Source organism: Phasianus colchicus, chromosome 13, assembly GCF_987193195.1.
Source record: "Phasianus colchicus chromosome 13, bPhaCol1.hap1.1, whole genome shotgun sequence".
NCBI classification, from domain to species: domain Eukaryota; kingdom Metazoa; phylum Chordata; class Aves; order Galliformes; family Phasianidae; genus Phasianus; species Phasianus colchicus.
In genome coordinates, this window is record NC_143448.1 from 8,787,874 (window position 1) to 8,815,000 (window position 27,127).

The 27,127-nt window shown below is 40.1% G+C and overlaps 1 protein-coding gene across 1 annotated transcript in view; it reads left to right on the forward strand.

The window, feature by feature from the left end:
- Positions 1-493: 493 nt before the first annotated feature.
- The window catches only part of URI1 (URI1 prefoldin like chaperone), a 39,539-nt gene continuing 12,905 nt past the window's right edge, over positions 494-27,127 (forward strand). The window contains exons 1-4 of the mRNA XM_031615466.2: positions 494-923; positions 11,260-11,294; positions 15,364-15,442; positions 17,605-17,740. Of these exons, the coding sequence (XP_031471326.1) occupies positions 852-923; positions 11,260-11,294; positions 15,364-15,442; positions 17,605-17,740 (322 nt within the window). The 5' untranslated portion in view covers positions 494-851. The remainder of the gene's footprint in view (positions 924-11,259; positions 11,295-15,363; positions 15,443-17,604; positions 17,741-27,127) is intronic.

Below are 27,127 nucleotides of genomic sequence, written 5' to 3' on the forward strand. Positions count from 1 at the left end.
CTCCCAGCGTGGCCATTCACCACCACCTCACCGTGCAGTAACCTTTCTGCGTTGCCAAGCCCCAGTGCCGCACTATCTGATGTGTTAATCTTTCAAAACCGTTCTGCAGTCCTGCAGGTCACAGAAGTCCCGACGATGGAAACTTGTGGGAGCGGGCACTGGGATCAGCGACTGTGACACAACCTCCCTGTTACAGAAGATATATAACTACGTGTTTGCGCACTGCTAGGAATATACGACTGTTGACCGACCCGAACGCCTCACACGTGCGTTTTTGAACCCGAGGCCTAAGGGCTCGGGGCCTGCGCTCCACTCGCGCCCCGCTGCGCCCCGCGCACGGCTCGGGGCGGCTGAGGGGCGCGGGGCCGCCGGGCAGCGGCGGGGGGGATCCGGCGGGGCCCGCGGCGGGCAGGGGGTGGGGAGCGCCCGCCTCTCGCGGCTCGCAGCCGGGTGCCTCCCGCGGGCGCGGCGGGCCCGGCTGGCTACCCAGAGTGCAGCAGGCAGGCGGCGGCGGCGGCGGGCGGCCGGCTCCCGGCTCCCAGCTGCCGGCGCTCCCGGTCCCGTCCCGTCCCTGCGGCGCAGCGGGAGCCGGGCCCAGGCGGCGGCGCGGCCCAGAATGAGAGTGTGAGTGCGATGCTTCCCCCGGCAGCGGCGCCCCGGGCCCAGGCGGCGGCGGCCCCCGCGTGGATGCGGCTCTGGAGCCGGCGCTTCGCCCTGCACAAACATTTCTATAGGACTCATTCGCCCTGCTGAGGAGATCGGCCCGGCCCGGCCGCACGTCCCGTAACCCCGCGCCGCGGAGCGGCTCGCTCACAGACTGCCGGCCCCGCGCCCGGCCCGGCCCGGCGGGCATGGAGGCCCCCGGCGGCGCCTCGCCGCTCAGCCCCGAGCTGGTGGGCCGCCTCCGCCAGGAGCACGAGAAGGTAACGGCGGCCGGGACGGGGCGCGAGGAGGGGGCGCGGCGGGGCCGGGGCCGGGACCGGGGCGGCGGAGCGGGACGGGGTGGGTGGGGGGGGGAGGGGGGACGCGGGGGGGCGGCACGCGCCGGGCCTGCTCGCCGCGGCGGGCACGTGACGGCCGTGACGTCATCGGCGGCGGCCGGGGCGCCCCGCGGCCGGACCCTCGTGCTGCGGCGGGGGCGGGCCGGGCCCAAGCGTGGGGGCGCTGCGGCCCCGCCGCCCGGGGGACCGTTATCGCCGCGCGCCGCTCGGCGCTGCGCCTTCAGCACGGCCCGCTCGCTGAGCCCTGCGCCTCGGAAGCGGGGCGAGAGAGAGAGCCGAGCGCTTCGTAGGAACGATCCCGCGGAGCCTGGGCGCCCGTCCTGACGCGGCCGCGGCACGAAGTTCCAGACGCCTCTCCGTGCGGATGACGTCCAGCGCCTCGGAGCGCGGCCCGCCCGGCTCCGGGACTCGGGCTGTGCTCAGCACACGCGCGCCGGCCCGCGCTCTTCCTGCCCTTCAGTTTTTCTGCTTGTTTTCTGTATATGCCTGACGTTTTTAAAGCTGTTTCTAAAGTATGCAGGCCAGCTCCTGGCTTATAACAGGACTTGTGCCTCTGGAGCTCGCTGTGCTGTCACCTGTTGTTCTGGTTAAGAGTAGTAAAACCCCACTGTACGTACGTGGTTCTGTACGCAGTTTTCCAGGTGAGACGTAGGATCTACACCGTCCTGCCTTTAGATAGCACCCTGATAATTCCAGGAGATCTGTGTAATCAGCTGAGCCTTAATGTGGACGAACAGTAGGAGGATCTGTGGGGGTGCCCTGTGTGGGCTGCAGGGGCGGTGACTTCCTGTGCTGCTGAGCTGCCCGCTCATGTGCAGTTTGGTGAAGGATAATTTCTGTGGTACGTTGGTGTCAGTTGGGCCTAACGTGCAAGTGGGTGCCTCATAACCTTGTCAAACGATTCCCAGCTCATGGTGAGACCTCTCTGTAAGCAAGTTTAAGGCTCTTTTTAAACTGATCTGCTCTAATGCAAAAGAAGTCCAGGCTACCATTAATTAAGCCTGTGCTGGGCTGAGGTACCAAAATCATATATTATGATAAGGAAACTCATAATTCCTGCAGATTGGCTAAAAAAATTGAATACTTCAGCTTCAATATGGAATAACAACAAAGATCTACTTGTGTTGGTTACAACAGAATGTTGTGATGAAGATATAGTAGGCTTTCCCTCAGTGCAATGAATACACGTAATTGGATTACAACAGCATTTTAAGTTACGAAAATGTTCTATTTTGAGATGGAGGAGGTCTTTTCAGCTGCTTCCTTTCAGCAATTTGTATTTTTCTCACAGAATTACAGAATTTGAAGGCTCATGTCTTGGTCTTGGCACAAAGATGGAGGAGATGTAGTTACCCCACACTGTGGTAAATTCCGAACCATAGTAGGAGCTTTGTGATAGCGCAGTTACATAGAACTGTATCTCTGTGCAAGTCTTTAACCAGGCACGTAACATTTCTTTCAGATGATGTGATATTGTCCTGTTCTAGTAATGCTTGATTAAGAAAAAAGAAACTCATTTATTCTCATTGGAATAAATCTGAAGGCAACCTTTAGTACAGCAGTGGAATACAACATTATTTATCTGCAAATTTAAAGACAATATTTGAATTCCTTTTGATTATTTTAATAACCAGAGTGTTGCACAACGCTGGCGTAGCTACGAGTTTGAGATTTTATGTGCTAAAGAGCTGCTGTGGAGAACACGGGGACTGAGGCCTCCTTCCTGTTTAAAAATACAAAAAGAACAGGATGTTCATGACTTGCTGTCCTTAATCTGATTGAGGCTGCAACTTCCAGGTTTAGGACCCCTGGTGAAAAGTAATTTCAATTCTTGTTGAGGAGTGTTTGCCTGTTGGACAGATTTCATCTTGTTAATTTGTGGCAGTAGTAAGACCAAATGGTTAAAAGCAATTTTCAGTGCTCCCACTAAAGGCACTTTGTATAAAAACATGACTTAGAATGTGCATCTTGGGGATAAATTACTGAGGAATATCTAGTAATTTTCATGATAAAGACCATCATTGGAAGCACAGTGCCTGTGTAAAGTTTTGAATATTTCTGTAAGAGGAATATGATGTATGTATCATGGATTACTTACACAAGCAATATATGTTAGCTGAAAATACTGCATTAAGTCTACTGTAAGTTAGTAGAGGAATTATAAAATGAATATTTAAATAAGTGGATTCTCATGCTATAGAGCCTGCATTTAAGCATAATATGTGATATATATTTATTCTTACAATCACATGGGTTGGGATTACTGCTGATAGGAAGCTGACAGGTCAGCCTGCTGTGGCTTGGTAAGACTTCTGTAGATGGTGAATGTACAGTGGGCTCATGCATTCTATAGTTTCCAAGCAGTGCACTGAAGATAGGTGCAGTGGGAGATATTACAGAACCAACGAGACCTAGGAGATGTCTGTAGAGTGCAAACACGGGCATGGTGAACCTGAAGGATTCCAGTGATATCTGGCAACATGTTTTTTTGTTGTTGTTGTTTGCACTGACAAAAGACTTTTTTTTTTTATTTTCCTTTTAGGAAAATTAGGGTATGGAAGTGGCTTTCCTGTCACTCATCTTGACAGCAAAGCACAATTAAATTTAGTGTAGCTATTACCATAAATTACTGTAACTCAGTGGCCACTGTCTATTATGACATGTGCTTAATTTTTATGAATTTAATTGGTGGAGGCTGTATGATCTTTGATTTCCAAATTGTGTTAAAGATCACGCATGCCTGCAGTTTGTTAACAGTTAAACAAATTGTAGGTGGGTTATGTGGTAACAAATCACAGAAGCCTAAGCTGAACTCTCAGATGTTTAGCTGAGTGGCTAGCTCTTCTGTTTAAGTCTTTTTCAAGCAATATCTGTGCTATGAAATCAACAGCTTGGCAGTGTTGTGGCTGTTCCTGCAGCCTGAAAAGAGCAGCGAGGCTGAGTCTGATCTTGTACGTTTCCCACTGCTGCAGGGCCCACTGGAAACATGGAGCTGTTTGCCTGCGGCCTCGCAAGATGAGTCAGTCTGCTTCCCTGTGCAGTGTCTCTCAGGGTATTGTGCTTCTCCCAGCCTGTGTCCAAGTGAATAGAATTTGGAGATCCTGGCTACAAGACAGTGGTGGGGTAGGGCTTCATTTTGCACACAGTGAGGATAGCCTGTATAGTATTTGATGCTTTGTTCATTGTTCTTCTTAAAAGGTCTAATCTGAAGCTTTTTATATCATACTACTTATTAAAAGGTACCTGGTCAATTACCTCCTCCTCCATTCCGCTCTGCCTGTTACCTTCCTCTAGCAGAGGGTTCAGTGTTTTCTCATGTGCTGCTTTTGAGAACAAGGGCTAATTCAGTCATGATCTGGAAGCTTTCTAACATCACAGTTCTTGTTCCTTCAGCATTAACTGATCGTCCTTTTTACTTTCTTAGCCTGTTTTCTGGTATCTTCCTGAGTAACACTATCTGTCTATGCTGTTATTAATTTGAACTAAATACCCACTAGTTTACATAATGACAAGAATTGTGAAATAACTTACCACATCTTAAATAGATTTCATTTTATATGGTGATGGAAGTCAAACTTCACCAAAGAGCTTAAAGAGTGTTGTCTTTGTTCTGGAGAGGGCAAGTCTGTTCGTGTCCTGCCTCACCGGTAACTAAAGTGTGTAGTTGAGGTGATACCCTCCAGGTCTGGAGCTGTGCTCCTCCAATAGCTGCCCACAGACCCTGCGGCAGTTGCAGTGACTGGAGTGCTGTTCTGGAATCATTAAGAGATTTGTAAATTTCCATTCCAGAAGTTGTAGGCATAACCTGGCCTATCATACATGAGTGCCTCTTACTTCTTACATTTCTTTCCCTCTTTCAGATGGTGCACTTGTTTTAATTTAAAGTTCTGATTTTGCAGATGGATGTGCTAGTTTAGAACTTGCCATCTCAAGGTGCTCAGAGCAGCAGCTGCGCTAATTCCCCATTTTTTGTAGTGGGACATTAGTTTCTGTTTTTGCAGTCCCTTTTCCCACCAGGGAGCAGTCAGTGAGCCAGGTCCTGGGCTGCATCATGAAGTGCAGAGGGGAATGCAGCAAAGCAGGGCTGTCTCCTTCCTCAGCATTGGGTGTAGTCTGGGCTCTTGTTTCAGGTAAGGCAGTGTCAAGCCGGCTATGCTTTGCCCATACTGACAGCAGCAGTGCTAGTGTCTGGGGATTTGCTGTGCATCAGGACCAGAAGAAATAAAACCCCAGCTTTCCACTGTTCCCTCTTGTGACATTCCATCAAGGCTGGACAAGGGAAGTTGGTTATGGGGTCAGTCAGGAAAGCCCATCACTCATGGCAGAGTTTCTAGAATTCTTTTGGATTGGGCATGTCTTACATTTACTGGATTAATAACTATTTTGTTGTGGTATAAGGAAATTACTAGATTAAAAAAAAAAAAGTTTAGATTTTAGTTATTATACTGTAAAGATGCAGAATTTGTAGGAAAAAATGCCCAGTGATGCACCAAAACCTGCAGACAGAGGTACTGATGGCTATAGTTACTCAGTGCTGTGGCTCAGTGCTGAACCACAGCCTAAAGGTATGTCTGCGAGGCGGCTGCCAGAATCCTGTCACTTTGAAGGCAGTCAGCTTGGGTATTGCCAGCAGCAGTTACTGCACTGTAGGCTGTATGACAACTTGCAAAACCTGCCCGAGATGTTTGGTTAGTTGGACTGTGGGAGTTCTGTGCTGATGTCTGCTGTTGCCTTGGTGTGGATGCAGAACAGGCATGGGTATGCTCACCTGAAATAAGCCAAAATACTAAGTTCTGAGTTCCTTAGCTCTGTCTCAAGATGAGGTTATGTGATGTAACCTCTGTCTTGCTACCAGAGAAAGACAGGATCTTGCTGTTCTATTCTCACTTCCACCAGTTCCATTGGCATAGAGATGATTTAACTCATTTAGCAGAAAAGTTCCTCTTGGGACCCAGAGGATCTGCAACAGCCAAACCAGTGTAGGATGCTTGTGGTTGGACACGAGGGGGAAGGGTGCTGCCCCACATAGCATGACACAGCCTGCCTGGTGGGCACAGCGTGCTTTGGAGTATGGGTAGGGTTACTGCAGGTAACTGAAGCCATTTCTTCATGTAACCTGCAGCCTGGGATTGCAACGTGACGTCATCTTGAGAGGACAGAAGTTCACAGCTGGGCCAAGGGAGATAAGGCATTTTCCTGTCAGCTTTTTAGTTCCTAGGTGCTTCTAGTATAATTCTTAAGTTCACAAAAATCATTTTAGTCAGAAGCTAGTTATTACATATTGACAAATCACAGTTAGTACTTGTCTTTCTGCAAAACCGTGAGGGCCAAAATTGATACCAAAATATGAGAACTTCACTTGTTTTCCTGTAGGGCTACGTAAAAATTGTGATAATAATTTTAAATAGGAAGATTTTTTTTTCTTTATAAAGAAACTTGCCAGGATTCAAATTCCTTTATCTCCTTTCCTTCAGTATTCTTCCCAAATACATTTCTTGAACAGGCATAAATTTGCACCCGAAGGGGATCTTATGCTAATAATTTGTTGAAATGTAGTGTTTATCAGTAATATAATTTAATAAATGAATAGGAGAGCTCAGAAATGCCTTCTTCCTTTCCTTTTAGATCATTCAATGTGCCAACAGACTGAAGAACTTTTAATAGTTTTATTTCATTTTTAGATTGAAAATGGGGCTCTAGGAAAAACAATCGTACAAAAGTTAATTTTGTCTTTCTCCATCAGTGGCTGCTATGTTTTAGGCAAGTACTAGGTGGTTTCCTGGAGGAAAAAATGAAAATTCATTCGAAATGTTTGTTTTGCGTGTGAGTTGTTACACCCTTGTTACTGAGAGATGATTGAATGTTTGACCACCCATTTGAGCTCTTCTGTAATGCAGAGTCATGTGGTGAACTGGCTATTTCATCTACAAACTTAATTTTATTTCCTGGTTTTGGGGTGTGACAGAGAAATCTCATGCATGTGGGTATGTGGCACAATGGGTCTTGATGCTGAAAGCATTTATAGACAGAGGTACCTCGTGTGTATGTATCAATCAAATGTGCACGTGCACAAGGTTAAGCAGTTAAACTCCGGAGAGCTGGAGTCATCTGAATTAGATCAGTAGTGGAAATGACCTTGGATTTATTGTTAGCCTTGTAAACATGGATCTGTGTTGCAGAAGAGCAGCTTATGCTTTCACTGTAGTTTGTGGAAAGTTCTGAGCCAAGGTCGAGACTGAGATCTTCACACAGTCCCACACGGCAGGGATGGTCTCCCGAAGGCAGACTGTTAGTTTTAGACTTTACAAGACCCTTACTTTAATTACTGCCTCATTACTCGCTCTGCTTCCACAAAAAAGTATTCCATACTGTCATTTTCCCTAAGTAACTGTAAATCTGATTGAAAGGGATGTTTAAAGTGAGACTAATTCAAGATTAAATAGTCACAAATTATATTATTGCTACATGTAAACAAATTACTTGCATATCTGATTTTGTTCAGATTACTTTTCAAGTGGTAAATAATGCTTTATCACTTATATAGTGCTCTTACATCTTTAGAGTGCTTTTCTCACATTAATTAATCATCATTAAACACTCTGAGGTGGGTAGGTTAATACTATTATCCCCGTTTTGCAGATGAAGAAATGTAGACTGAGAGGTTGTGATTTGCTCAAGGCCATATAGAAGAAATAAAATCAGAGCTGGGATTAGATCTATGTCCCTAGCTTCTAATTGCACAGGACCAACCCAGTTGAGAGCCACAGCATTGAAACAACACATACAAGTGTGCACGTGGAAGCAGCACACGTTGGGCCTTTTAGATGCTGAACTCACAGCTCGGTTAAATGGAAACTTTGTGCTGTGTTTCCACATCCATGCCCAAAGTGTGGAAATAGCCACTCATTCATTTAGGAATCCTTCCTAGCCTGATGGGGCACTTATTTTTTGGTCTTCCATTGAAATTAATGTTCAGCCTGGAAATAGCAGTTCTTGAGGCTTGAACGTAACTGTGTGACTTGGGTGTAGCGCTTTTCACACGTGAGACGTGAATTAAAAACGTGGCAGCTTGCTTTAGTGCTGGGAGAGGTAGGAATTCCCCTTGGTGTGCTAAACTCACTGCCTTTGTAGGCAGTGCCTAGCTGCTCAGTACAGAGTGGTATCCATGTGCATGCACTACACCTTAGAGAGCTCAATCAAATGAGATAGTCCCACCTGGCTGATCAGAGGCACCACAGAGAGATCTGCTCTGAGTTGCAGGAGCAACAGGTAGGAGAAAACAAGGTGGAGGAAGCTGGTACCCTTCTACAGGAGGGTGAGGACCTGCTGAGGGGGTGTCAAATATATGTGCAGTAATTGGGAACAGGGCAGAGCCCCACAGCATCCTGTTATCAGCTGCCTACCTGCACACTGGGCTGCAGCTAACTGCTGCTGGAAGGAAGGGGCTGTCTGCTTCTTTGTTTTCTTGTGGAATGTGTTTTACACCAGTGGGCCCTGTTTTAATAACCAGAGCTGTGGGTAGGTAGTGTCAGATGTGCTGCAAAGGTAGTTCAATAGATATTTCAGTGTGCAGATAAACAGCTGATAACCTTGTGTGGGAGGATTCAGGATTATTGGTAGTGCTTCCAATGTGGGGCCTCGGCAGCTGAGTGGAACTGCCCACAAGGATGGAAGTGAACTGAACATACGAACAGGTGATTGGTTCTGTTTACCCCGAGAGGAAGTCTCATTCTTTAATTGTAACTCCAGATATAAGCGTTGTGGGGAAGATAGACTAATGATTTTCCTGTGTTTGAGTAAAGGCAAAGAATCAAAGATTTGTTTATATATTTATCTATTTGTTTCTTTGCTACGATAAAACCCATTGTTATCCAAACAGTGCAGCTGACCTAATAAAGGACATATGCATAATTGATCTCCTTCTGTTTTTCAATATTTATTTTCTCCCATTTTGTTTTAATAGAGTTCAGTACCAGAAGTGCAGCCTCAAACATTTTTAAGGTGGTATATTTTAGCACTTCTGTAAAAGGCTTCGTTTTATTCTGGCCACTGAAATGAAAAGGTTTGTTGTTGGTTCCACCCTTTAGTATCCCTTCAAGAGAGATTATATCAAAGAAGAAGAATTAAATTAAAATTGATTGGTGTTATTGATTTTCCTTTCCTTTTTTTTTTTTTTTTTTTTTAAAGGGGATAAAGGCTGATGGGAACAGTGTGTGCCCCGATACTGTTTTACTGATGGACTATTTTTAAAAAACATAGAAAGCATATGTGCCCAATTTACATATTTACCAATTAAAAAAGCTTCCAGGAAACATTAAGTAGACTATATTCTGTAACCTTTAACATTGTAGCTAATGGATATAGCCTGGAAATTTTCATAGAAGGTCCTCTAAATAATGTAAATGATTATGAATATGTAACTAGTTAATATGCAGCTATGAAAGGATTATCATGTAGAGGTTAATGAACATGCTGCTCTTATGGTTTGCAGGGCTTTTCTTTTTGTGCTTTTAGCTCGCTTCATGCATGGAAAGTCATGGATTGGGAATGGAAAGCTTCCTGTCTTTTCCATCTTCATTTTTAATGGGGCAATTAAACTGCAACTTTCTTAAGGATTTCATAAACATTTTGTATGCTTAATTGTGTGGTGTACTTTACAGTCGCCACCAAACCTGAAAGAATGAAATGAAATGTGCTGATAGAATATTCCCTGACTCTTTGACTTGGCACTTGCTCTCCATTGTGTGTTAGCATTGTTTGGAAGCATTGCATTCTATGGTTTATGCCTTTCATGGGGACTTTGCTCTTGAAATGAGTTGTAGTATGAATTTGATTTTTGAATTTATATATTGTAGAAATCTGTATGTTTATTCTTAACTTTAAAAAAATTAACTTGTGCATTAAAGAAAATACTTGCTTGGAGTTTGATGTGAGAGTTTAAAGCAGATGATGAATTTAAACACGACTTAAGGAGGAGGAACTACCTGGCTGCATTTCCCCATGGATTATGAGGCAGTGTAACCACAAATGGACGGCTGATTCTTCTCACTTAAGTACCTCACTCGGTTCAGAGAACTATTAGCTCACAAAGCAGTCCCATTTCTTTTTCCTTTACTCCTAAATGAGTAAAGAGTGCAGGATCTGAGATCTGTTCTGCAATAGCTGCACATATGCGAACTAAAAAAAAATCCTTTCATTCTGTTGTTTGGGAAAAAAAAAAAAGAATTATCTGCTCCAGTGATTTCATTGGTACTTGAATGTATGTTATTGTTTTCTCTGCAAATTTTCTCATTAATTGCTTTCAAATATTAGCATTATTTTGGTTATAAGAAAAACAAAATTTGTAAAAAAAAAAAAAAAAAAAAAGAGAGAGAAGATGTCTAGACATATTTAATTGCCTCCTGGCATCATTGCATTTCATATAATTGAATGAAATTGTTTGTGTTACATTTTTGGTAACCGTTATTCAGAGATCAGAATATGTTTTGAAAGACAAAATTTCCACATAATTATGGAAGAGAAGGTCACAGATTTCAGCATCTTGGATGTTTAATGTATCTAAAAATGTGGTTTAAAAGTAATTTCATTTTTACAATGTGCTTTATTTTGTAAATGATCTCTTGGGAAGGCCTGTAACATAAATAAGTGAAATATTCACTTTAAAACTTCCTTTCTTTGACATCCTGAAATAAAAGAAAGGAAGACAACAGCCTATAACGGTCAGATGTCCTCGTATTTAAACACTCACAAAATTTGTTTGTGCTTTTTCAGATTAAAACTGCCAGTAGGAACATTTGTTGATGTACTACTGATAGAGGAAAAAATGTTTTTGGTGCTGTAGGGTTCATTTGCTTTTGTTTTTTTTAACAAATGAGTGTGGAGGATACGTTGGTATCTTGTTTTAAAATATTTTGTTGTTGTATTCTGCAAGCATGTAACGCTGAAAAGAGATCTGCAGATTGTACAAAATGCTACCTACCTTCTATCGTGTGTCACTTAATAGTTATGAAGCAGATATTGTACCAAAATATGAATTGAAAAGCTGTAATTTTTTTCTCTGGGTATCAGTCTGCATTAGTGTGTGATAAAGTGTACTGCTTAAGAACTACCATTCAGAAGCCTTTGCACTGACAAATAAAAATGTAAATAGAAACACCATCAAATCTGTAAAGTGACTGTTCTAGTTTGTGATACATTGACATTGCCGCTGTGTGCTTAGCCTTGTTTTTTCATGAGTAGTTATCTGTTTTAATGCCAGGTGGTCACTACCTGCCAAGAGAAAATCCAGCACTGGTAAGTGAAAAATGTTTGATTACATGCCTAAAATACTGATTAGTAACCTAGCTGTGTTCTAGTAAAGTTATTGTACTGTTTGTTCTAATGATAGCCAAATTCTGCGAGAATGTTTTGAGGACTGGAGGTAGCTCAGAATTATTGCAGTGTGCTTGTCTTTAAGATGTTTATATTTTCCACTGATACCATTGCTTGAAATACACTGAACCTTAATGGTTATTCTCTTAAATACCCATTTCATTCACCATTTTTCCCTGAATAACCTTGTGGGATGAATGCTGAATTGAATTTCCACCCCTGCTTGGTGGAAGAGTATTCCCAAGGTAGATTCAATTATTCTTCTTGTTTCCTTTGTAACTATGAGCAAGTAGGGAAAATGTTCTAGCACACTTGGGGGAAAAAACCCACAAACAATGTGAAAGTAATGTTTCCATTTCCTTCCCCCCCCCCCTCCTTCCCCAGTAAACCATGTTATAATGCTTAAAGAGAAATGATTTGTTTTGTTTAAAAAAAGAAATAAATCTCTGGGCACTTTTTTCTCTGTTGGCAATCTCTGGTTAATAGAAAACATGCTTAGTAAATAGTAGTTTTCTATGGCATCTGAGGAAAATGTACATTTAATGGTGAATGAAATCTTATATTATGAGTTACTGTGAGATATAACAGTTGATCTTACAGATATCAAATTACAATATATCCATGCTGTGTTTACCATGATTTTACTGAGAGAACAACAGGAGCTGTCTTGATTATTGTCTGCAGGGTTATTGCAGAATCACAGCAACTGCCCCTTTAGTGGCGAGATTAAACCTTTGGTTATACACCATCAAGCATATAATATTTTAAATTTATTTTAAGAGGCTTTTTCTTCATGCCTGAAAGATCTCCAAGCAAATAATTTATATTTAGTGTGTATCAAATGTTTTTAGTTTAAATGCACGTAGGCTGCAAGCCCTGGATAAGAGGAAAAAAATCAAGGCAATCTATACACATCATCATATTAAATTCTGACTATCGGCTTGCAAAAATAATCTAAAACTAATATGTTTCATTTATGTTTAAAATTCAGAGACTGCATTAATTTTCAATAAGGGAAATATTATTGAAATGCCTACTGGTGCTGCCGTAGTTAAGTTAGTCAGCATTTACATAATACCCATACTTTTGGGGGACTTTCTGCAGTGTCCAGACCAATTTGGTACAGTGTGAAAATCTGCATCTACATTCTTTCACAAAGAGGCATTCTTTTTCAGAAATAAAACTAATTGAGAGCTTAAAATTAGAACTGATTTTTTGCAAGTTTGGAAGTAGTAACTGTTACTTCCTTCCATATCTACGGCTGAGGTTTGTAGAATGGTGTGGAAAGGTTGGCAGTGGGAAGAAGGCTTGCTCGTTTGTTTGGTTTTGAGCAAACTCTGGCCACGATCCTGTGAGTGTGCAGGACGTAGGCACAGAACATCAGAAGGAAAATTGAGCTTACTGATGTCTTCTATGTAGAAAAGCAGTTTACAGAGCAGTCATACAGCTTTTACTCTAAAAAAAAAAGATTTAAAATTTAGTACCCTTATTCAGATCCTGATTGTGCAAGAGTTGAGTGCTCTTGTTTCAACTGAATAATTTGTTCGTATAAGACCTTTTAAGTAGTCAGTGACACAGAAGAATGTTAAATAGAATTGGGTGAATAACAATAGGGTTTTAAAATGCCCAACTTCAACATATTTCCATTAAATTATTTTCTTTTTCATTTTTTTAGTACACCTCTTGAAATGTATTTATAAAGGGATGAATCTGAGGATAGGTAGATTTAGATGTGGAATTTCCCTTGCTAGTGATACGAACACAGCTGAAGGCCAGCGCCCATTCTCTCCATGCATGTGGTGACCATGGACTGCACACAAAACGTACTCAAGCAGAACAGGGAGCTCTGCTTCCTTCCTTGACAGTAGCTCTCTGTGTCGGTGCATGAAATTGAATGACTGTGTTGGTGGCAGGCCCATTTTGGAACGTGGCCACACTTGGCGATCCCACAGCAGAGGCCTGACAGGCCAGAGGCAGTTGTTCCACCGAATGCAGAGATACATCCTGCTCCTTCCCAAATGTTTTTTCCCCAGCCTTGCAGTAGGGAGAGGTGGATGGCCACAGCAAAGTCTGCTTCCAGAGGTTACCAGCGTAGATGTGATGAATTGGGGCAGTCCAGCCCTGCTGTATCTGAAGCGAGTGATTTCTGCTGTACCCTAATCAGATTATTCGGTGGCGGGCAGCAGTCAGACCTTAAAGGCAGTATCTTCTTTCAGATTAATGAAGAAATGTCAAGTGACTTTGAGCCATGAAACGATGGGAGTGCTTAATCCTGCTCTAAGTGGGAGCAGTTTTTTTCCATACAGTTCTTTTCCTGTGGAGTATTCTCTCATGGAAATGAGGTCAAGGCCTTCAGTTTGGGGTCGCTTATTTTTTAGTGAGCAGTCTGCATCATTGTCCTCTTCTCTGAAAATGCAGATCTCTGCAAGTCAGAGGCTGCATTTTCTAAATATCATTAAGTAATTGTTGCTGACACCAAGTTGTCATTGCACTGCTTCCCCCAAAACATCTCTTGAGTTTTGTTTTTTTTATTTGGCCTTTCTCTTGAAGGAACTGAATTATGTTTTCAATATGAGTTAAATGGACAGAGAAACTAGACTGGTGTGTTGGAAAGATCTTCCATCAAACCCAAGAAGTAGCAAGCGTCTTTTGTGAATTAGTGAATTATGTCCAAATGGTTTGAAATCCTAAATTCTTTGTTCAGGACCAGTTCAGCAACTTAAAATATGAAGTACTTCAGGTATAAAGTAGTGTGATTGTAGCAAAATTCAGCTATGGAAGAAAATGAGACAAAACAGGAGTAGCAGATAATTTTTCATAATGAATACTGAAGAAGATTTCACTCTGCTTATGAATCTAAGAAAATCAATGATAATATTTTGAGAGTTGTGTTATCAACTACAACATTCATTTTTCAGCGCATTTATAGATTGCTTTCCTGAATCATCCTCGGAAAACCTGTAATTTGCATCCGGGGTCAGTGTTGTTAAGTGTGCTGCTCTGTGCTTTCTGTTGCCTTTTATTGCAGAATTTACTACCATATATAGGATGTTTACTATTTTAAAGCACAAGTAAACAATATGATCAAACCTGACATTTTTATGCCAGCTACTTCATGTAGGAACTGATTTCTAACGATCTTCAGGATGGCAGTTGTCCATTAAAAAGACTTTTTTCAGCAAAATTTAAGTCCTTACGAGTTTCTTCAGAAAAGAAGGCTTTTTAGAAGGAGTACAGTAGCTTGTTTTGCACACCAAGGAAGATCCCTGTAGCAATTAAAATGCCGCAAAGGCCTCCGAAGAGTCAGGTATCTATCATGGGAATAATTGATCCAAGTTCATCAAGTCAGTTCTGTTTCATATGGCAACATGTGGCTTCTGAGAAGGAATAGAAGGAATGCTCCGCTCCTGTGTTGTTTGCCAAGATTTGAAGACACAACAGAGTTTGGGCCAGTCAGATGATATTTCAGGAATGTTGATTGTTGATAGGCCAAAAAAGTTAATGTGGAAATCAGAATTAGTTAAAATTTTGCCCACTTATGTCAGCCCAAGGAAAGGTAATGAATCATTTATAACAAATGATACTTTGAAGAATTTGCCTCTTCTAAAATATTAAACTTAATTTTCAGTTATTTTTCTAAATTTTGATGGTGGTATAATTGTTGAACTTGGGCATGAAGTGAGATACGCCAAAGCCTAGTGCGAGAACTGATTTGTAGCACCGTAAAAACTCAAATTCAGACATACATTCACCAGCTAAAATAATCATATCCCTGCTTTAATATGCATTATTCTAAAGTAATCTGTAGCTATTATAATTGTCATCCCAAGTCTTTTTTTTTTTTTAACAAATAACTTATTAATTTATTGAATGCATGTGCTTAAGAGTAAAATAGTTTTTCTTTGCATTTTTGTGGGTTATGGAATTAATAGCAGAAAAATATTAACTCCGTGTTAGATATGAAATGGAATGAACTTGAATTTGTCAACAGGAAGAAGGTGGAGAGTGATTATGAAGTTCTTCAAGAACGACTCCGTACATTGCCTGATAAACTGTCCTATGATATCATGGTATGTAGTCTGTACAGTTCACAAAAGATAATGAAGTAAGATTTTTAGTAACTCAGGTATCTGCGTTAACAGGGAGATGTTATTCAGGTTGCCATATAGTTGTCAGTAATGGTACATTTATGATAATGATAGTTAAACCTTTGCTTTTGTTTCTTTCTCATTTCTTTGAAATCTATTATAAATTACAGTGTTACTGACAACTGAGAACTGATGACATAAATGCTAACACAAAACCTGACACATTTGATATGTAAATCCATTGTATAGAAAACTATAATTATGAGTGAATTATGGTACTTAGTCACTTCCTTTGAAGCAAGTGGCCGTAGTATTTTCTGATTCATGGAAATAAACCGTAGAACATTGATTTTTACATAAAAAGGTGCTGCTAATTTTTGTTTCACCGATCTTCACATTGACATAGCGATCTTTTCTTTTGCTTTGAATCTTCCGTAACAACGGCACAGCTCCCTGTTTAAACTTTACCATGCTGGCTTGTGCTGCCCAGAATTTTGATCACTTTGACTGCTCCTTTTCTTTCTCTTCCCGGGTCCAATTCAGGATTTGTAGCTGGGGGAGCTGTACTGTAAATAACTCAATGTCTCATTCCAGTACAGGTTGCCTTCTTGCATGGCAGCCTGGCTCAGCGTACAGTTGAGCTGATTGTAAGACAGCAGTGGATCACAGTTCCCCGGTAGTAAAAGGAGAGGTTTCCCTGTGCAGCTCTGGTGGTGCTGCTCTAGATGCTGTGTGTAGTCCTGTGACCTTGGATAAATGCATGGCCATACGATGTGGGACCCCTGAACTGGGGAAAGGACCTGGTCAGCATTGGGAGCACAGGTGAAGGCAGTTCAGCTCTGTGACCAGAGGGGTGGAGCTGGCTGCACCTCTCTTAGACCTCATTTAAGGGCTGACTGCCACTGGGGAAGGATCTCTTTCTGGAGAAGTTTTCCCCTTCAAATCTGGAATCTTCTGATACAGGTGAGCAATCTTCTTCCCTTCCTTTGTAGCACCTTTCTATCGTGCCAGTCCTTCTGTTATCACACCTCTGTTGTAATGCCTTTCCCATCATATTGATCTGTCCAATTGCTACATAAAGCAAGAAGATTGTATTGAAGCATAGAAAAAATACTATTACAAAAAAACCGGACTAGATAGGGCTTGTTCGTAGTTAAAGCCATCATGTCAACTCACATCTGTTATTTTAAACGTGTATAAACAGTTCATATCCTGTCATTTTTGTATGTTTTCAATTTTGCTTTCATCATTTTTGGGGGAGAGTGAACAGGCTACCTGAAAACCAAGTCAGGGTGCATGTGTAGGAAAAGCCTGCTCTGCAGAGTCATAGTGTTGAGATCCTGCTTATTGCAGAACTGTTTTGAGCTCTGGAAAGCACCTCCTGGATGCCAACCCTGGAGAGGAAAGCTTTCCAGGAAAACTGGTTGCCAAGCTGAGTACTCTGCTTCAGCAAACTGCAGTGGGAAAGCAAGTTCATGACCCAAGGGAGTGAGGATAGCAGCAGAGTAAAGTGGTGCAAACTGACCAAGATAGGTCTTTTCTATCCCAAGAAAAAGGAAACTTGAGTTGGCTGAGGTTCTTAGCTCTTCTCCTCCTCTATTCTAACTCCTGTTGGATTGCAGCCCCAAGGCAATGAAGTGGCGTGGCAGTCCCCCAAACTTATAACAAGATTTCTATGCACTTAGAATAAAAAGGCATGTACTGAAGAAAGCTACGTCTTTGAGTTGCCTGTTTAAGAATACATTTTCAAGAATCGTATCTATTAAGAATTTTTAAAATGGTAGCAAAGCTGAGCTTGCTTTGACTGGGAAATGAATCTTGTCTGCAAACAGCAAAAACTTAGCTCATCTAAGGAATACTATTTTTATTATGAAGGCTTATATGTTAAAGTTGATTTGTTTTCCATGTGAATATTCAGTTGTACCATAGTTTCACAAGTTTCCTAGTTAGGTACTAGTTTTCTGGTTTTGTAAGTACAATACTGAATTCAGATGGATGTTTCTGAAGGGTTTGTCATTTAATAACTGCCATAGAGTTTTACTTACTGCTGTATTTTACTATTTTTTTTTTTAAAGTAATTGATGAATGACTCTAGGTTTATTTTCACTGGTTATTTTCAACAGTGCTTTCTGTGCCTTTGACAGGTACCTTTTGGTCCTCTTGCCTTCATGCCAGGAAAACTTGTCAACACCAATGAGGTTACTGTTCTGCTTGGTGACAACTGGTTTTCAAAATGCTCAGCGAAGCAGGCTGTTGAGCTGGTCGAGCACAGAAAAAAATGTATGTATATTTTTAAACACAACTTAATAGTCAGCATTCTCTGTCTGTTCATTAACACATAACTTTTGTAGCATTTACACTGCTCACTTTTTTGTGTGTGCTACCTACTGAATCTTGTTCATACGTAGTATTACTTTGTTGCTTGATTTTTCCATCTTTACTTGGTATTTTATCAAATATGGGATCTTCTTAAAACAGCCAGCAAGAGCTTTATTCCTTTTCCTTGTTTGTTTTTTAATGATAGACTTGCTTAAGTTACCAAAGTGCAGGTTGTGAGATTAGATTACAAGGTCAGTCAGGAATTATTTGTTTACTAAAAGTAAAACAAAGCAAAAGGCAAAAAACCTGTCATTTTTGTTTAATTTGAGAAATTCTGTGTTCCAGAAAGCAGATGTTGCATTGTACTTTGCTCCTGATTACTGTATCTCCTGTATTCTGTTTCCTCGTCTCTCTTTTCTTAGTTCCTCCTCCTGTTTTTTGTCTATATTCTCCAGCTTACTTCTCCTTCCTATATACATTGCTTCTATTTTTTTTTTTTTTTCTTGCTTGCTTTTCTGGACTTCTGCTTAGCTGCATTTTTGCCTTCTCTTTGACACGCCTGTCCATTGGTGTGGAGCGATCCACTGGGTCTCCCCAGACCAAGTGCCACTGGTGACCAGCAGATTCTTTTATTAGCAGCAGATGGTGATTGTAGAGGCAAACAGGCGATTCCTTTTTTGTTTCCAGCTCTTTTTTGTTGGTGCTGGGATCCTGGCTCTGGTGAGGCGACCTCTAGCAAGCCTTATGCACAGCACTCTTTTAACAGAAGTTAGGAGTGTGAGAAAGAATGAGAGCCTAAAATACTTGATATTAATGTCAAGGAAGGGAAAGCAAAAAAATGGAAAATAAACGGATACCTATTAACCTTTGCTGTTTGTTTCTGATAAGCGTTTGAGCAAATACTTTTTTCACATTGGTTTAACCTGTGATCTGTCTCATTCCTGAGTGACTGTTCTCTGCAGCTTTAGCTTCTATGTTACAACTAGCATAAGTACTTTGCATTTTTGTTTATAAGTTCAGTGATCCAGGTTGCTGCCTGTGGCTGAATACACTAAAGGTTCCCTATCTGAATACATCTTTTTTCAATTCTGTGCAAACAAAATTTGTGTAAGAAAAGCATTTAAAAAAATACTTTGCTGCATTACTTGAAAATATTCTTTTATGAAGAAGATTACCAAAAGTATGCAATTAGTAATTTACCTATTATCTTTCCTAATCTGGTTCTCCTGGCAGAACTTTGTGATTTTTTTTTTCTTGTTGAACTGAATCTACATTATTTATTGTGTCTCTTGCAAGATATCAGGTCTGTATCTCTTTCCTTGAACATCTTATATTTTATTTTCAGTGCCGCAGAATATTTTTGTCGCAGTTACATTCAGTGAAATCATTTGACCTTTGCATAGTAGATGTTTGAACATTAAGTAGTCTGCTGGGAGACACACAATAAATGCTGGGTTCTTTTCCTTTACAATCTTTTAAATTGCATTTAAAATATGAACTCGGAAATACTCATTTCTTTTAAAGCAAAATAATCATTGATGCCTGGATATAAACGCTGCATTCAGCTGATAGTTCACTACAGCTGTGTGATGGCTGCCAGTGGGAGGCTCCAAAACACTGATATTAACTAAAAACTTTTTATTTAAGACTATTTTCATTTTGGGATGATAAAAGCCATATTAGTGCATATGATTCTGAAAAAGGATATGTATTACTTTAACAGATACAGTTTTCTCTTTTACAAAATCATTTCACACTAGGTGAAGATGAGTTAGAGGAGATTACTGGAGATTTTATTTATTTATTCTAATTAGGAAAAAGTTATCTACGTGAAAGTCCTGTAGGCCATTGTTGTGTAATGGGGATGTTCCACTTGTGGCACAAACATGAGAGACTGGTGCTTCAGAATGCTTAAAGTCTCTTGTGGACTGCGGTTATTTTAAAAGCCATCACTTCTGCTTTCACTGGCACTTGGCAGCTTACAGGGTGACGTCCATTTGGTGCCATCACTATGTGGAGGGGAAGAGTAGGGAGCCTATGTTCAGCCTGTTTTAATAGCAGGACTGTAGGGCAGGGTAAGAGATCCCTGTAGCTAACTTCTCAACCTCCTGATGGTCCTGGGCTTTTTCTTTGCTGTCCTGGACTGACTTTGCATGGTCTACCCACTGAAGACCTCCAGTAACCAGCGGTGGGCTGGTGGAGGCCACCCCTGGCCTAACAGTTAATTTAGTCAGAATTTGCAGAAAAGCTTCTTTACCTTTGGACTCCTTGGGTATACGTTAGGTAAATGCAAAAACAATGTGAATTTGCATGCTTAAGTAATAACAGAGTGAGGCAGATAAATCAAATGATAGGGCTGAGGATGAAAAAAGCCTTCTAAGTTAGGGGCGGCAGTAAGAGTGTACTATATATAAAAGCTTTAAATAGTGCTAATTAGGTCATCTTTTTTGTCATAGTTTTGTTTAATTTGCTTTTTAAAGGAGAATGAGTGGAACAAATGTTTGCTTCTGTGGAATAGTGAAATGCCCAGGCACAGCAGATTAATTTCTTGGTTAAAATCTGTTTGATTGAAAGGAAAAATTGGAGGGTGACTGTACTGAATTTTGAAAGTGAGTGCACTTTAACTGATACAGCTGTAGAAAACCCTATTTTGGGGATACATTTTTGTTGCTTAGCTTTTGATTTAGATGCAGTCTGTTCAGCATTGTGATTGGTTGAAATGTATTTGGTAAAATTTGGGACAGTCACTCATGTCAAGTGTTACTTTTTCATAAAATATTGATCATGTCTCCCTGAATAATATTTGAGCTGCAGTAAATCTCACTTTTTTTGCACATTTTGATGACATCTGTGGATGTTCAGTTAGTTCCAAAACTGTTAAAAAAGCCTAGTGCACTTTATGAAATTGTCAAGTGTAGTTTTAATTGTTTTAAATTTGTTGCAGTTTATTGCACCAGGTAGTAATGGGAAACACTTTACACATATGTTTGTGTGTAAAATGTGAAGAAACAGTGAAGTAGATTAAAGGATACGCACACCAAATTCCATTATAATAAAAGAAATTAGCTTTTTAAGTATGTCACAGTTTAGCACAACAATAATGCAATTGTAGTTTTTTCTCTTACAATTATCTTGCTTAAGGTACTTCATAATATTTCTGTTCTCCTCAAGGCAAGACTGTATTGTCTCAGAATTCAAAGAGGGAATAAAGATTCTTTTTGTGAATATGGGATTATATCTTTTACGTGTTTGTGATGATATAAATTACTTTTTTTCCCTATATCAGTAATCGCATTAATTCTTTAAGATGGGAAATTTTTCATTCCAATGGTCCCTGTGGTAGTTACTATAGGAAGAAATTAGATAGATTTTTCTTGTAAATATTTGTGGATTAATTCAGTATGCTAGGTATTCCAAGTGTCTAAGCACTTTAAAAGGTGGGGAATTAAAACATACACAGAAAATAAGGAGTGGTTTTATCATGCTAAAAATTTGTCAGATAAAAAAAAAATCCCTCTTAAAGGAGAATTGTTGAACTACTTAGCAATTGTGTCTTCAGTACATGTAAGAATACCCTTGCAGTGTCATGCTGCAAATGAATTCATGAAATGAAAATACTGATTACATTAACATACAGTATTGTGATAGTACCCAATTGTAAATTGCAGTATGTAACCTTTAATACAAATATTTGTGTCAATCAAAATTGACCGAGAGCAGAGTATACAGAGTTTAAAAGATAGCATTGTTTTTAATAAATAAGATGATCCAGGCAGATGAGACCAGGCTGGATTTGTTCCTTATCAGCATTTCCAGAAAAAAGGAGGTTGTCTCCAAAATATATGATAGGAAAGCTTTCCATTTTCCATCTGAGTAGTGAGACCCTTAGAGGATTTAATGTTTCAGAATAATTTTCTTTGTATTTTAAAGAATGTAGCACACACTTGCCTACTCACTTTTTGGGGAAAAGGACAAAAGATGCAGGTATTGTTACAAAGAAATCTAGCTGTTGCTTTTCTTTGTTTAAAAAAAAAAAAAAAAGTTTTCTCCTGTTCTATCTGTATACTGTAGAATCATTTTGCACAATACCTTTGAATGTGCTTAGCCTTTTTTGTTGTTGTTCTTTTAAGCTAGTTTTCTAGATTTTTGCTTTTTTTTTTTTTTTTTTTATTTAAATCTTTGTTAACCTCTATGAGTTCCTTAAGTACCCTTACCAAGGTAGGATTCTGTGAAGTGCTAAGTGCTCTAAATTTGCTCTGTTCTTCCCGGACGTGTTTGGTTTCTCACAGGACCTGGTTAGGTATTTTAACTAGAAAGCAGTTGAAGAAAATAAGGAGAATATAGTCCTTTCTGTTGGTTATGTATTGTCTTGGTAATTCTTAGTGGGCAGCAGAGGAGCTTGTCTGAATGCTACCCTCCTACATTTAGTGAGATTTTAACTGGATACATAGAATTCTACTAGTCAGGTAGGACTGTGAACCTGAAAGAGAAATGTGTGGCATTTACGTAATGTTCCTAAAGTCAAATCATCCATACACATTTTTGCAGAATGACAAAGTTGAATGGCTGTGGTTTTGATATCAAGAGAAGGGAACAAAGGTTCTCTTTACATGGTGCAAAGATGCAACACCAAGGGTTGTATCACAGAATTCTGCATTTGAAAGAGCTAGTGCAGTTGCCATTATACAGAAAAAAATTATTTATGTTGTTGCACAAAGAGAGCTTAAATCCATATACACAAAAAGCAATCAGGATTCTCTTTTGAATCTTAAAACAAATGTTTCTCTTGAAGAATGAACAGGAACAAGTAGAATAATGTAGAAAAGTGTTTTGAAAAGCTTTTAGTAAATAGTACTTTATACAGAACTGCAGATCTAATTTGTTTCAAGTAACTTGAAGTTTGTAAAACTATTGTCTTAAAAATATTTTGTTGCAGATTATTATGTGTTTGTCAAAATAGTGTTAATCCACTTGCACAGACCCTGAAAAGCCAGAAAGTAAGTAAAGCACTCAGAATAGCATGCCATAACTCACCCTGCTAATAGTACTTGTAATTGTACTGTAGTGCTGTACTTTTGCGAGGAAATACCTGCCATCTCTGAAGGATTCAGAAGTGGATTAGTGCATTAGATTGCACGATACTTTACCTTTATCCTCAGTGATATTACTGCTCCCCATTAAGTGGCTGTATGATAGGTATTTTTTTTTGTTCAGGAGTCAGTTGTGCTAGAAATTGCTGGTGAAAGATAGCGCATGTACGGCACTGTTCTGTGTTGTGCCTTCCTCTGCATGGGATGTGAGGTGGTGGCAGGCTGGGTAGGTTCCTGCCTTAGGTGGCTGGCTCTCACTGCTGGCTGCTGCTGCCAACATAGGTGCCTCTTTTTGGCTTGTATGAGCCTTTATGTGTAAGATCACATCAGTTGGTAAGGTTGTCTACTTTCTTCTTGAGAAAATGTGTTGGACAGTGAAGAGATCCTACCTCCAAATCTCAATTATATACAGAATTCTGTGATACATTCAATCTAAAATTATGTCCTTTCCCCTGTACTCAAAGGAGAATTTTTTTGTAACCCTTTAATCATCATCTTTATAACCACAGAGCTCACCCAAAGTCTAACTGAACCTAGCAGGGTAGACCAGGCTTTGGCTTTGTCTCGGTTTGTCCTGTTTCACAAAGTCTGATGTTTTGAAGTAGATCAACTTGTTCTCACTATTCTTGTCTCTTCTTACTGTTTAAATCCCAGTGTAACACACGGTTTCCAGAAGTAACTAAAATAATGTCTATGATTCCCCAAATCCTTACAGACAACACTCCAAGGACATTAATGTCAAACTCAGATAATTAAAATTTGTATCCAGCCAAGCTAATTAACCCATTAAAGCCAAGATGCATAGATGAGAATTTGTGTCAGTTTGGCGTTAGTATGTTGTCATGTCTTATAAAATCTAGCTCCAGTGGACTTCATTTCAACAGTACGAAATGTGTTCTCCAATTATTTTTCCTATATCAGTGTATATGTAGAAAGCAGAGAGCTGCTGCTTAAACTCAGCTAATCATGGAGTGAGAGACGCCAGTCCAGGCCTTTCAGCTAATAAGGTTGCTGGAGAAGAATGATCTAAATGGGAAGAAACCTTGCTGCCTGTAAAGGTTCAAAGCTGCTATGCAGAAGAAAGCCTTGTATACTGATTTAGGATTGAAAGTTTTTTTTTCCTTTTGGCAGTCCTGGAAATCAGTCCTCAAGATCCTGCTTGTCTACAGTGCTGAGCTATCTTTCCAGGCAGTTTAACTAAGATATGTAAATAGGAACTATTAGGGTTCACCTGAAAGCCATGTCAGGCTTTGCTGAGGTTATTGGATGTGACAAAGTTGGACAACAGCCTCTAGTTCAATCCGTCTTAAAAGGCTCTAAGAAGCTTAAACCACGGGGTAGTAAGAGGAGGAGACTACGAAGTCTCTTTCTCTGTGGTTGTTTTTCTGGGATCTCGCTTAATAACTACATTATTTTAAAAAATAAAAAAAGAAGAGTTAGAGGGAAACAGTTCACTTTAAAACCTAAGTCTGGTAGATGTAACATCTGCTCAGTGGTGCTGTGGCAGGTCTAAAATGCAGAGCCCCGTGATTCCCTTGCTGTTAAGTGCAGGAACCTTTTCCACGGGACTGATGTGTCTGCCCTTGCAGGTGTGGCCCCAGAGAAGGTCCCATTGCCAGCAAGGAATATCAGGCCTGTGTCTGTGGGGGCGGCTGGTGGCATCACGGTAATCCCGGCTGTCCTGCTGGTGCCTGGGGTGGCCCAGAGCAGATTGCTTGAACTGTCTGTTTCTTCATCTGTGAAATACGAGGGAGTAATACCTGCCTCCCTCCCTCACAGAGTGCTGTGCTCATTCCTTGGTGTGTGTTTGGGCGCCTTTCTCCACTGCAGCTACTTGGGAATAGAAGTTCATCCACACGTGCGCAGTAGGAAATGCCAATGGAGAGTGTTTTTCAGGGGAGAATTTTAGGTTCTCAGAAACAAAAGAACTAATGGAGATCATTGTTTGGGAAATAGTCAGTTGCTTGGTTTAGAGACCAATGCTCGCTTCTTTCTGGAAAGGGCAGATGCTTGTGTAGTCTTTTCCAAGATGCATAATCTTTCTAAACTATTTACTATAAATAATTCTTTCTTAAGTGATTGTATTTGATATATTGCAAAATATCATCAAGGAAACAAGCGTGCAGTACTGAATCGTTCAAAATTAGGATGGGAGTACTCTGACAGGCTTGGTAGTTGTGTTTTGTCTTGGCTGTGTGATGTGTAATTCCCTCTGCTGTGTGTGCAGGGATCTGAACCTGTTTGCAGAAGTCTGAGTCACTAAGTAGATTTTATTTTGCAAGTACAAATACAAACTCATTTTGTCTACTTAAGTACATTTTATAATCATTTTGTGACTATTAACATATTTTCACACATCCTTATCTGAAAGACCTATTGTTACAGTAAATGCAATCTCTGAAACACAATTGCGTACCCTAGCTAGAAAACTATACAGGGAGCATCTACATATTTTTAGGATTAGCGTCTAGACCAGAGAAAAAATTGATCAAATACTAAAGTTAGCACACAACAGAAGGAGAGTTAAAGCAAAGCATAAGAATACTGAGGGAATATTTTGAAAACATTTTTTCAAGTAGGGTGTTTTGTGGTAAAGTTTTCCTTCACTTCATGCTCTTGTCTGTGCAGTGGGAATAGCAGGACTCTGTATTGTATATTGTGGAGACAGATAATTTAAGGTAGGGGATTTTTTTTAATCATCAGTGCTACAATACTGATGATCGTGTTAGTATCATAAGCAGAATCGGTGCTGAGAAAGGAACTCACTCATTTGTGCAGTGCATTATTGTTTAGGAAAGTTTCACGAAGTGCGACTTCGCAGATCCCGTGGTAGAAAAGTAGGAACTCCTTGCCTCCTTCATAGTTTTTTGTAAGACATCTTCTTGCATTGCTTTAATGAACCTAAAAAGAATTTTAAAATAGAAAATCATCTTATTTCTCCACAAAGGCTTTTAGCTCCTTCAGGGTATGTAGGACCAATAGGTGCAAGGTCTTAGAGATCCTCTGTTGAAACTAATTTATGGAATAAGTCTTCTCTCCTGAAAATTTGCATTTGTATTAGTTTTGAGTTGAACAAAGAGTGCAAGTCTATTAATATTATTAGTATAAGGCTTTAATTGTGCCCTTTTCCCCCCAGTTCTTAAGTCTTAGAAAAGCTGTGTTTCCTTTTCAGGCAGTTATGACCTTCTTCTTTTGCAAATTAGTTTGTTTTTTATGATAACTTTAAGGTAAAAGTGAAACTTAAGTTTTTAATATTTTATAAATTGCTGTTGAAAGGATTCATTATTTAATTGGCACAAGAGAATATAGAAAGAAATGTCTCAAATGAACTAATGTCTGAAAACTGGCTATTTCTTGCAGTAGGTTTGCAAAATTGTCATAAAATGTAGTCCCAGCAGAAAATCTATCTGCTTGCTACCGTACGTTGGGATTACAGCTATTAGAGCATAATCATATTTGCGTTTGACCTGATCACAGTAACAGGAATGAAGTTTTGAAGGATATTTAGCAGTGTGCTTCCCGCATCACACTTAATTTTGCTGCAGTTAAACAGACTTTCCACCTGGATTTTTTTTATTTTTATTTTTTTTCCAAAACTGAGAAGACCATTTTTACTTATTTTGTTATTTACCCAAAAGTCAGCTTTTTGGGTTGTGACATGCAGTCATCTCAAAAATGCTTGAATAGGTGATGTGACTAATTTACTTTTGGGGAACATTACAGGTAGCACTAACAGAAGGCTTTGTGTAAGCTGTTATATGGAACACAGCGTACAGAGATTCCTTTCAGACCACAAGCACTGCTAAAAGAGGATATTATCTAAATTTAATTTCAGTGTGTGTTTCCTTAAATCAGCCCATACAACATTGTCTAGTTCATCCCGTTTTTCTTTCTTAGAGTGGTTTCACAGTTTGCATTCAAATTTACACACAAAAGATCTGCAACTTCTTCCTAATGAATCAAATGGTTAATTTGTCTTTTATAAAGATTTTTCCATTCTGGTTTTAAGTAATTACTAGCCTGTGCAGTCGTTATCTGCTAGCGTAGGAGTCTCTTCATACCATGACCTGCCAGTTTTAACAACTGTCTTTCTCGGTCTTAAGTGAAACTGAATTCTTAATCTATTCATACTGTATTGTTAAATGATAATCCTTGTCTCTACTGTTTTTTAAGCTTACTTTTTCTTCCTTTTGTTTGTTAGTTGCAGAATAGTACTTGATTGTACGTTTAGAGATTTGCATAACAAGTTTTTTTCTTA